The following is a 12,066-nucleotide window of genomic DNA, read 5'->3' as shown; positions in this document are numbered from 1 at the left end:
ATAAGGGGGCCCCACGTGACCGTCAGATGTCATCGAGTGGAATGCTATCACCGATGTCTGCTGCATGCTTTTTGGAACTAAGATCACGTCTTCTGGGCTGGTTGCGATGTTACATGGTGTTTGCGGTTGTTCATATTTTCGTTATGGGGATACCATCGTCGAAAAAGACCTGCACGTGCTTGCTCGCCTCTCCAAGCCCTTCAAGAGGAAACAATCTTTTCTTTTTAACGTCACAGCTGCTTCAACATCTATGTTGACAGGTTGATATGCATCAATGCATAAGAGTACATATTTGAGGTGCTGGTATATCACTTTCTCATGGCGCGGCTACCTTCGTTGTTAGCTCGCGCCACTGTTTTCGCGAGGATCCTCTGATTTAACTGAATTTTGCCTTTTAGCCCCCCTGGAAAACCGGGGGAACGGCCGGTGTCAATGCAATAGGTATGTAAGTATGAGTCAACATCATCTCTTCCTCCAACGTTTACGTCTGTTCGATACACACTACTTTCAGCCATTTGATGGAGCATAATTACATACAGCATTGGCATGCATGTGCGCGCGGACTAAGTTGATAGTGGCTTGCTTAAGCCCACGTTCTGTGACCAGCCGACTCAAAATTACAACGCAACCTGCATAGCATGGAAACGTATTCATTAGCCTATATTTATGTTCAAAAATTATCTTTATCACTAAAAAAATAGTCGTTTTAGAGGAAGTTGAAATTTGTCCCAATTTATCTGCTCAACCCTGTAGAAGGCTAGAAGCCGTAGGTATCAGGAGTCAGGACTCAGGGGTCTGAGATGCCAGTGGCATCAGAGGTCAGAAGTCAACTTTCTCAGATGTCGCTGGTCCCAGAGGTCAGCGATCTCAGAGGTCAGCAGTCCCAGATGTCGCTGGTCCCAGATGTCGCTGGTCCCAGATGTCGCTGGTCCCAGAGGTCAGTGGTCCCAGATGTCGCTGGTCCCAGAGGTATCAGAGTTCAGACCTATCAGAAGTCACTAGAGACTCTAAGACATCTCAGAGACTCACTAGACATCTAAGGCGTTTTCAGCGCTCTAGCACGCCTCTATCAGAAGTTATTAGCGAAAAACTGTTAGATTCTGTTCGTGACCTGAGATGACCTCAGGGACATAACGAGGGGTCACTGTTGCCATTTTCCGGTTCAGTGTGTCAATTTTACCTACATCTTGATGTTTGAGAGTGTCTAGAATAGCGTTCGTGCAAAATAGACGCTTTTCAATTTTCTCCCATTGACTTATAATGGAGAGGCCGCAAAATTGACCTGACCTTAGGTCACCGATATCAAAATTCCGAGATATACATTTTATAGATAATGTTGCTCTTATCAATCGCTGAAAGTTTCAAGGCAATCGATCAATCGGTGTAGCTATGACGAGCATTCTTATTTTTTCTGAGGTGAGGTCACTTGGCGTGACCTGGTGACCTGACCTAAGGCGACCTGGGTCTGAAATTTTTAACAACATAGGCGGAAAAGATGCACGAACAGGTGTGCCAAAAACGGCGGCGCTCCGCTACGCCGTTTTTTTAGATATCTGCGAAAAACTGCAGGGGGTGTTTGAACACCCCCCTTGCGGTAGGCATCTTGCTAGGCATCTTGAAAGTTTGAAGGAAATCAGTCCAAAACTGTGAGTTGGACAGGTGCAAAAAAATGAAATTTGACCTTGACCTTGTAGGTACCAGTGTTTTCTGACCTGGTGACCCGACCCAAGGTCACCCGGACGCGTATTCGGCAAGTGTATTACACGAATCGGCCGACCAACTAGCGACATCTCTAGTGCGACGTCATAGCCATCCGACGCGACAATGCATGCATTGAGGCTAGAATTGAGACTTGAGTTGAGTGTTTTCAATCGTATATGGCCACCATGGTGTGTCGCAGCCGAGTGGTTAGAGTCTCGGTTTGCTAGTCGAAATGTCGGTGGTTCCATGCCCTCATCAGTAGTTCTTTTCTTGTAAATTAAAAAGAAGTCGGTCGTAGACACGCATTTTCGGCCCCTACGTTCGCACGCCTATAGCGTACGCCCAAGAAATTTATTATATGCATTCATCTGATTAAGGAATAAGTATGTTGAAAAAGAACTGGCTGCAGTTTGGTTGCAGTCTGTACCCGAACTACCAATTTTGTTACGGCACTGTCGAAGTATTCGTCAAAGTCGGAAGAGCTATTATGAAACACACCCGAATGACATCAGAGTCCTGTATTATTTCATCGATCAGATAAGACATGTATAAGAGATAAATCGATGACAGCCCGCCATGAACATACAGCTTAACCTTCCAGGCGGTGGGGAGCATGTTTTTGCCCCCCCCCCCTTTAGTTTTTTTTTCTCGATATATCTCCAGAACCGCTGCGCCGATCGTCACCAAACTTTCAGTACCCTCCCGTGAATAGCTATTGCACATTGGGACCAAAAAGTTTTCCAAAGGCTATGATAGGTTGGCCGCAAATGACGTCAGAGTAACGTCATGTCTGCCATTTTCGACCCAAAAAAGGTTTCGCGGGAAGAGCTGTCAGTCCTACAGCTTTAGAGATACAGAAAAATAGTTCAGACATAAAAGGTGTAGAATTAAGAGGGCTACAAAATATTATCTCGGATTTTTGAAACTTTTGGATTTTCACCCCTAAAAATCTAAAAGTAGATTTTTTAAATATAATAGCCAAAAAATCCAAAAAGTTTTTTTTTGTATTTCGTAAAAATCGGAATATATGTGAAAGTCCCTACCATCTTTTATCTAGATACCAAATTTGGGATCGATGCCTCTTTTTTGGCCAAGTTATAGCGAAAAAACTGTTCAAAATTGATGACGTCAAATTTTCAAGCTCAATTTTGAGCAATTCTAGACCTCGTAGCGCAAAACAAAGACCACCATTAGACTCCCCGTGACGAGTTGCATCGAATCAATACCCATTTTATGCAAAACTAACAACTTTGAAATTTGACCTTTTTGGACCTGACCTTGACCTGACCTCCACCAGAAAGTGACCTTAACCGTACCTGATGGTCTTATAACCAACACCATTGAGTTGGAAATGAAAAATTGGCCATAAAACATGCATCGCACAACCTTGGTAAAGTTTTTATTGAACTAAACACATACACAAACTTTTAATTGAAGATCATGGTAAGGTGTAAATGACAGTTTGATTTGCTTAACCTTTCCGAAATCACACCTCGGTCAGACTGAGGGACACGATTCGCGCGCCGTCACAGCCCCGTGCACAGAGCACCATCCCAAGCTACCGCAGTCGCTTACACAATTCGCTCGTAGAACAGCATGTAAGCTTGCGCCTTGAGCACCTTGTCCAGAGTCACCTCTGTGACGTGCGTGTCACTCACGTAAAACCACCGCCCGGCCTCCGGCTGCGGCTCCGGCTCCGTCTCGGGCTCCGAGGCGGGCTGTTTTTGATCCGTCTGTGACTCCTGTGGCGCGGCGGCGGGGTCCTCGCCCTCCCCGTCTTCCCGGCCCTCCTCTGCGGGCCTGACCGGGGACGGTCCGTCCGTGGTCTCCGGTCGGGTCTGCTCGGCGCGCTGTCTCGCCCGCTCACACGCCACGGCGAACGCGTCGGTGACGAGTGTGGTGAGTCGCGCAGGGTTGACGGTGAGCTGGTCGTGACGGCGGCGCACGCGCACGTAGGCTGTGTAGTGGCCGCTGGTCAGTCGACCGCTGTGCTCAACGACACCAAACAGCGAGTAGAGCACCCGCCGCTGGCCGGCCCGCATCTGAGGCAGGTCCTGGCTGATGGAGGAACAGAAGGGGGCCAGATCGAGCCGCTCGCCGAACTGCACGTGCCGGTTCACCTTCCGCAGGCTGAAGCTGCACACCTCGAACCGCTTCAGGTGGATGGTCAGCACCGGCGGCGGACTGTAGATGAGCAGCTGCTTGCTGGCGTTGCTGTATACTGTGCCGAGTTTCTTCTCAGCTGCTTTTTCAGCCGCCGTGAGCCGTTTGTTGCGCAGCTCGGTGCAGTTGTCTTGTCGCAGCCGTGAGCCGTTTGTTGCGCAGCTCGGTGCAGTTGTCTTGTCGCAGCCGAGCTTGTTGCCGGTGAGCAGCTCGGGCGCCGTATACTGATTGAGACAGGTGAGCAGGCTGCACTCCCCGGCGGCCGCCTGGTAGCGCGGCGCCAGGGTGGTCAGCGCTCGACTGAGCCACTCACAGCGGCTCAGCGGCGGCGGCGGGCCGTCCGAGGGATCGGCCGCCGGTGAGGGGTCCTGACTCCTCCCCCTCACCGGTCCCCGTCCCTTCGGCCGGGGCGGTTGGCGCGCAGGTCCCGCCGTTCGGCGCAGACTGGAGTTCGCCGCCGTCCGCCGCCCCTGCCGTTGAGCTCTGGCCGTTCGCCACTACCTCCGTCGGCACACCGCCCGGCACCTCACCGGGTGACGGCGACTGACCCTCCCGCGGGGCCTCCTCGGCTGCCCTTCCGCAGTGACCGTTCGGAGCGCCCAGACTGTTCTCACGCGCCTCCACTGCCTCTCCGCAGTTCTCCGCCGGCACAGAGCTCTGCTTCTCCCCCACCTGGTCCGCTCCCGCCGTCTCCGGCGCACCGTTCGGGGCCTTGTCAGCACTCTCCCCGACCAGTGGCACCCGCCCGGCCGGCGAGGCGTCCGCCTCCACCGGTGACGACGGCCGGCCGTTCACCGTCAGCGGGCCCGGCTCGTCCCCACACGAGTCCGCAGCGGCCGCGGCGCCGGCGCGGTCCACAATCAGCGTGCTGAGCCGCTCCGAGAGCTCCTCCGCGGCCAGGTCGGCCGGCGGGTCCGGACTGACTGAGGCGGGCGGCTCGTTCAGCTCGTCTTCCGTCGATTACCCGCTGACCGAGGCCGGCGGCGGGTCGAGCTCCGACAGCAGGCTGAAGATGATCGGGCCCGTGTCGCCGTTATCGCTGTGTCGCTGACCGAGGCCGGCGGCGGGTCGAGCTCCGACAGCAGGCTGAAGATGATCGGGCCCGTGTCGCCGGCGGCGGGTCGAGCTCCGACAGCAGGCTGAAGATGATCGGGCCCGTGTCGCCGTTATCGCTGTGTCGCTGACCGAGGCCGGCGGCGGGTCGAGCTCCGACAGCAGGCTGAAGATGATCGGGCCCGTGTCGCCGTTATCCTCCTCGTCTGCGTCACTATCACCTTCTGCGTGGACGACGTCCGACTGTTTGTCGAGCTCCTGTCCGGAGTCGCTGGCCGGCTGTCTCTCCGGCTCCGGGGCTGGCTCCTGACCCGTACCGTCCGCCTCCGCCGCCGCCGGACCGTGTTTCTTTGCGCGCCGCGCCGCCTTTCGTTCCTTTTTGAGCGCGTGTTTGGAGGGCCGCCCGGATCCGGTGGCCTTGCTGGGTGTGAGGACGTACTCTCCGAGCTGTCCTCGTCTTCCGCTCCCGTACCGCGCAGCTTCCTGGGCCGGGTCGGCTGATCTTCGGCGGCGGGCAGCGAGAGGTCGAGGAAGGGCTCCATGCGGTGTGTGCGGGCCATGCAGGCCTGACACACCACCAGGCTGACCAGAAACTCCGTCCCGTGATACGCTAACGTTGGGTTCATGTGGTGACCCTTGGTGACCTGACCTGTAACTTGACCTGGTATCACCAGTGACCTCTAATAGCAACATATGTGCTAGACAACTGACGCCCTATCGCTGATTTTCGACAAAATGGGTTTTACTCGCGGTGTTATAGCGCTTTCCCTAGAAGACCCGTGAACGGTGAAACATTTTATCTTTGACCTGACCTGTGACGTCTTCGGTGACATTTGGTTTCTTTGTACAAATTTGACAGGGCTATCGAACGCCGTTTGAATTTTCCGGATCCGTCCAGTAGTTTCGGAGATGCGGGTGGGGGGCAAAAAATGTCCCCCCCCCCCCACCGCGCGGAAGGTGGCCGGGAGGCCCACCGCCTGCCGGGTTAACAATCAGTCCTGAGCTACCTTCATATACGTCTAATATAAATATTTTTTGACTTTAATTAGATTCCAACTACGGGGATTTATCACCTCTAGCGGCAGATATGTAAAAGCTATAGTTAGGGCATTGCTCCTATAGATGACGCCCTTTGACGGCTAGAAATTGAGAATTTCGTCCCGTGATACGCTAACTATGCCGAAATGTTTTTTTTTTTTACATGGTGATGCTTACTCACACGAAAAACTGTCTATAATATCCTGCTAACCAGCTTGCGATTTTTAAGAAATCTCTAAATGTAATGTCATTGCGGGAATTAAGTCTTTCAATTGTTTGAGGAACGTTCGTACTACTCATTTTTATGCGAAAATCCCCACTGACTCGTCTGAAATATCACTTTCCCCATTACCATAACACTGCAAGCCGAGACTACAGTCACTGGCGGATCCAGGGGGGCCACGGGGGCCATGCCCCCTCCCAGGCCCAAAGTGGCCTGTTTGGCCCCCCAAAAAAACGTCAGAAAAATTACTGAGAAAATATACCTTGAAGGGGGTTTAAGCCACTTGGTGAAGTAAAGCAATTTCCACAGCATAATATGGAAGCAATATGGTAGCAGTGAGGGTCAGTCAAAGTTGCGCGAGCGGAGTCGACCTTCAAAAAAAGACTGTTGTTGGCACGTGTTTATGGTGCGGCAGCTGGTAGTTGGCGGTGTTTCGCGTGGTGTGGCATCACTGGCGGATCCGGGGGGGGGGGGGGCACGGGAGTTCCAGTGGCAGTTCTAGCCCCTTACAAAGCCAGGGAGGGCCCTGCTCCAACCTCCTCTAACTTGCTCTTGGAGGAGTTTAGAGGCGTTAGGAAGTGCGACTGGAACAGACCCATATATCTACAGTGCGAGCCTGGGACGTGCCGAAAATATAGTTCAATTGCCAATAATTGGGCTGCATGTTTAGAAAACGTATTAGGCCTACAATATCCAATGAAAAACGTTGAAAAGTAGCGGGCCCGCGGGTCCCGCCACGGTACAATATGCCGTGATCGGATTTCCGATCGGCGCGGCAAAACAGGATTGTGGTGGGAAGTGAACAACGAGCAGACTATCCAGTGGATTAATAGAGTAGAACGCACCTCATGCACGAAATATGGCATTTTTAACCCGGCAGGCGGTGGTCCTCCCGGCCACCTTCCGCGCGGTGGGGGGGGGGGGGCATTTCCCCCCTCCCCCCGTATCTCTGAAACTACTGGACGGATCCGGAAAATTCAAACGGTGTTCGATAGCCCTGTCAAATTTGTCGAAGGAAACCAAACTTCATTGACCTCAGGGTCATCGATGACGTCACAGGTCAGGTCAAAGATAGAATGTTTCACCGTTCACGGGGCTTCTAGGGAAAGCGCTGCCTATAACACCGAGTGAAACGCATTTTGTCGAAAATCAGCGATAGGTCGTCAGTTGTCTAGTACATATGTTGCTATTAGAGGTCACTGGTCATACCAGGTCAGGTCACAGGTCAGTTCACCAAAGGTCACCTAGGGTCACCACATGAACCCAACTTTACTAAGGTTGTGCGATGCATGTTTTATGGTCAGTTTTTCATTTCCAACTCAATGGTGTTGGTTATAAGACCATCAGGTACGGTTTAATTCACTTTCTGGTGGAGGTCAGGTCAAGGTCAGGTCAAAAAAGGTCAAACTTTAAAGTTGATACTTTTGCATAAAATAGGTATTGATTCGATGCAGCTCGTCACGGGGAGTCTAATGGTTGTCTTTGTTTTGCGCTACGAGGTCTAGAATTGCTAAAAATTGAGTTTGAAAATTTGACTTCATCAATTTTGAACAGTTTTTTCGCTATAACTTGGCCAAAAAAAAGAGGTATCGATCTCAAATTTAATATGTAAATAGAAGGTGGTAGGGACTATCACATTTCTTCCGTTTTTTTTTTTTTGAATTTCAAAAAAAAAACTTTTTGGATTTTTCGGCTATTATATTCAAAAAATCTATTTTTTATTTTTTGGGGTCAAAATAAAAAAATCAAACATCTGAGATAGCATTTTTGTAGCCATCTGAATTCTACATCTTTTATGTTGAAACATTTTTATGTATCTCTAAAGCTGTAGGCCTGACAGCTCTTCTCGCGAAACTTTTTTTGGGTCGAAAATGGCAGAAATGACGTCACTCTGACGTCATTAGCGTCCAACCTATCATAGCCTTTGGATAAATTTTTGGTCACAATGTGCAATAGCTATTCACGGGAGGGTACTGAAAGTTTTGTGACGATCAGCGCAGCGGTTCTCGAGATATATCGAAAAAACTAAGGGGGGGGGCAAAAAATGCCCCCCCACCGCCTGGAAGGTTAATGCGTGCTTTAAAAAAATGGTGGTCCACATTGCCATGAACACGGCATTTCTAGGACCGGACTACCTGATGAATTTCGGTGGTTTCCGGGCGCAGACTGATCCACATTCACTCACCGACGAAGGGTCCGACGGGCGAGTGAGTGGCGCCGGCGGTGATGGTAGCCGTCTGCCGTCCCGCGGGGTCCGCCGCCTGCCGTCCCGCGGGGTCCGCCGCCTGCGGAAACCCTGCAGCCACAGGCCCGCAGCAGCGGCACGGAAACAGCGTCAGAGACAGTACGGAAACAGCCAACGACGACTGAGACATTACGGAAACAGCCAACGACGACTGAGACATTACGGAAACAGCCAACGACGACTGAGACATTACGGAAACAGCCGACGACGACCGAGACATTACGGAAACCCTGTCCAGAGACAGCGTCAGCGTCAGAGACATTACGGAAACAGCCAACGACGACTGAGACATTACGGAAACAGCCAACGACGACTGAGACATTACGGAAACCCTGTCCAGAGACAGCGTCAGAGACATTACGGAAACAGCCAACGACGACTGAGACATTACGGAAACAGCCAGCGACGACTGAGACATTACGGAAACAGCCAGCGACGACCGAGACATTACGGAAACAGCCAACGACGACTGAGACATTACGGAAACAGCCAGCGACGACCGAGACATTACGGAAACCCTGTCCAGAGACAGCGTCAGAGACATTACGGAAACAGCCAACGACGACTGAGACATTACGGAAACAGCCAGCGACGACTGAGACATTACGGAAACAGCCAGCGACGACCGAGACATTACGGAAACAGCCAACGACGACTGAGACATTACGGAAACAGCCAGCGACGACCGAGACATTACGGAAACCCTGTCCAGAGACAGCGTCAGAGACATTACGGAAACAGCCAACGACGACTGAGACATTACGGAAACAGCCAGCGACGACCGAGACATTACGGAAACAGCCAACGACGACCGAGACATTACGGAAACCCTGTCCAGAGACAGCGTCAGAGACATTACGGAAACAGCCAGCGACGACCGAGACATTACGGAAACAGCCAACGACGACTGAGACATTACGGAAACAGCCAGCGACGACCGAGACATTACGGAAACCCTGTCCAGAGACAGCGTCAGAGACATTACGGAAACAGCCAACGACGACTGAGACATTACGGAAACAGCCAGCGACGACTGAGACATTACGGAAACAGCCAGCGACGACCGAGACATTACGGAAACCCTGTCCAGAGACAGCGTCAGCGTCAGAGACATTACGGAAACAGCCAATGACGACTGAGACATTACGGAAACAGCCAACGACGACTGAGACATTACGGAAACAGCCAATGACGACTGAGACATTACGGAAACAGCCAACGACGACCGAGACATTACGGAAACCCTGTCCAGAGACAGCGCCAGAGACATGGCGGTCTGATCAGCAATGGCATCTAACTGCAGATGTTACCTGGGCAGTCCATTCTGAAATAGACATGATGAGCAGTACTTAAATTAAGTATGAACGTAGTTCAAGCATCAATTTCCAGTGGCTCTGATTTTGTTTCGACGGACTCTTAACTACAGCTTTTGCTTGAAATACCAAATTGAGCTGGTACAAAAGGGGATGCGCTTACGGCATTAACACCCATTGCCGAATGATGTACCGTAAACGGGGGTGACTTTGCCATGTTTTCAACTTTAGACGCTTGTATTTTTTAAACTTGCTAACTTATTGGGATGACTCTATGTTTAAAACACGGATGACGATTAGCTCTTTGGGTTTTGTTAATATCGTATTTATATCTTGCCTAAAAATATAAATTTTTAAGGAAAATGAGTCGTGGTAAAGTTAAACTGAAAAAGGGGTGACTTTGAGACTATGCCAAATAATGTTTTTTTTTAACGCTAACAAATACTTTACAGGCATTTTTGTTCCATTTTATGGGGAAGGGCAACCATCCTTTATTGTTTTATAGGAAAAAATAAAGCAATTCGAGGTTTTTTGCTCTTAAACGATGTACAAAAAAGGAGATATACCTTACTTTTTATAATGCATTATGTTTGTTGAGAATAATTGATATTTGATAGTAAATAGATACTGAAAATGGTTCAGAATCGATAAATAAGCAAATATACTATTGTATCGGTACTCTAGGACCTTGCCGCTTTTTTCCAGCGGCATTAAGAGGAGCAGAAACAGGACGTTCTTGCGGGAACTGACCGACAGAATTGTTATCAGCGTTTTGATCTATAAAATGATACATATTTCTTCAGCTAGTCTTACTGGCAAACTCAGGAGTTGTAGATGCTCATGGCTGTGCTGAAAAGTTGGGTCCAGCTTCATCCATTTTTTTTTTATTTTTGTAATTTTTGCCTTTCTATACTCCCGTCTCCCACTGTGCATTCCTGTGCTAACTTTCAACTTATAAACTTGTACTTTCTAAAAACCAGTTTGGAGATCAAAATGATGCTATATTAAAAACTTATTTTGAATTGCATCGGATAAGTATTTCATTTTTGCATCGATAACATGGTGGCAAAGTCACCCCATGTGGGCTGCAATTCACTTGGAAGAATCGCCACCAAAAATTTTAGCTAAATGAAGTGACAAATACCAGTTTTGTTGGATATGCTAACTTAACAGCCTTGTCATTATCAACCATACCAAGTTTCAGCATCGCGGTTGGTCTAGAACATGGTTAGATAATACAAAGTTCGGACCTCTTCAAATTTGACCATTTCAATGACTCCAATAAAATGGAGCCCAGTTGGTATTTAGTGGTAACTTATCCCTCAATGTTGGTTATTTTGGAAAGCCCATCAATTATCTTTCATTTGTGCATTAAAAATTATTACATTTTTCGTAAAATATCACTAGAGATCACCCAAAAGCATTTTTGAGAAGCATGGCAAAGTCACCCAACAAGGCAAAGTCACCCCCGTTTACGGTACCAGGTCACAGGACGGTTCAGAGTTGAGCACTGTGGTCCGGCTTACCTCTCGCTGTTGTAAGAAGCGCCCCAACAAGACAAGCTCGAGCCATATTCGACATCTTTCTTGCTGGAACCCAATGATCTGTGCTAGTAGACATTACGCAAGGTCACCTTTAAGGCTCTGAAAAGCTGGCTATGTAACCTATGCTGACAATGTTGTTGGTTTTTGACAGTCTGGTCGTCGGTTGTTTTCTGGTGTGGTCGTGGCTGCGCTGTTTTCCGGGCAGTGTGGCGTGGTTTCGCCGCTCGGGGAGCCCGTCTCCGACTGGTGGGTCCCTCAGCACTGCGACAGGCCTCAGTAACCGAGTCCGTCTCCGGCGCCCACTCTAGGGGCGGGGAGCGGAGGCAGAGCAATCAACCCGTCCGTCCGCGCGCCCCGAACCGGGTCACGGGTGTCACTCAGCGGCGGCACGGCGGCGGCGTGACACCTCCGACACTGGGGAGCAATTTAACGGCGTGACACCTCCGACACTGGGGAGCAATTTAACGGCGTGACGCCCCCGACACTGGGGAGCAATTTAACGGCGTGACGCCTCCGACAGGGCCAGCAGGGTTGTTAAAAAACGAATTTGTGGAAAAGTATACGGGAAAGTTGTGGAAAAGTATACGGGCTCATGGCTCATGTGGCGTGATATTCTTTTTTGAGTCCAATGATGCAATTTTTTTCCGAAAACTATTAACTGCTAGGTGCTCCTCAAACGGCTTAAAGAGGACCATGTTACGCCCGCCGACCGGCCGGTGTCAATAAGGGCGAGAATTCGACGCCGCGCGGCGGCGGCAGCGCCTTATCGGCACCGCGCGCCACGAC

At 50.3% G+C, this 12,066-nt stretch overlaps 1 protein-coding gene across 1 annotated transcript in view; it reads right to left on the bottom strand.

Moving 5' to 3' along the window:
• LOC122389796 overlaps positions 1 to 11,694 on the bottom strand; it is a 34,189-nt gene extending 22,495 nt beyond the window's left edge. Inside the window, exons 1-2 of the mRNA XM_043382194.1 lie at positions 11,263 to 11,694; positions 8,364 to 8,474 (exon numbers count right to left, since the gene is read on the bottom strand). Of these exons, the coding sequence (XP_043238129.1) occupies positions 8,364 to 8,474; positions 11,263 to 11,356 (205 nt within the window). The 5' untranslated portion in view covers positions 11,357 to 11,694. The remainder of the gene's footprint in view (positions 1 to 8,363; positions 8,475 to 11,262) is intronic.
• Between the last annotated feature and the right edge of the window lie 372 nt (positions 11,695 to 12,066).

Source organism: Amphibalanus amphitrite, unplaced genomic scaffold (assembly GCF_019059575.1).
Source record: "Amphibalanus amphitrite isolate SeventyFive unplaced genomic scaffold, NRLGWU_Aamphi_draft 000372F_arrow, whole genome shotgun sequence".
Taxonomy (NCBI): Eukaryota; Metazoa; Arthropoda; class Thecostraca; order Balanomorpha; family Balanidae; genus Amphibalanus; species Amphibalanus amphitrite.
The sequence above is the reverse complement of the archived record's forward strand: the minus strand, read 5'-3'. Positions and strand labels throughout refer to the sequence as shown.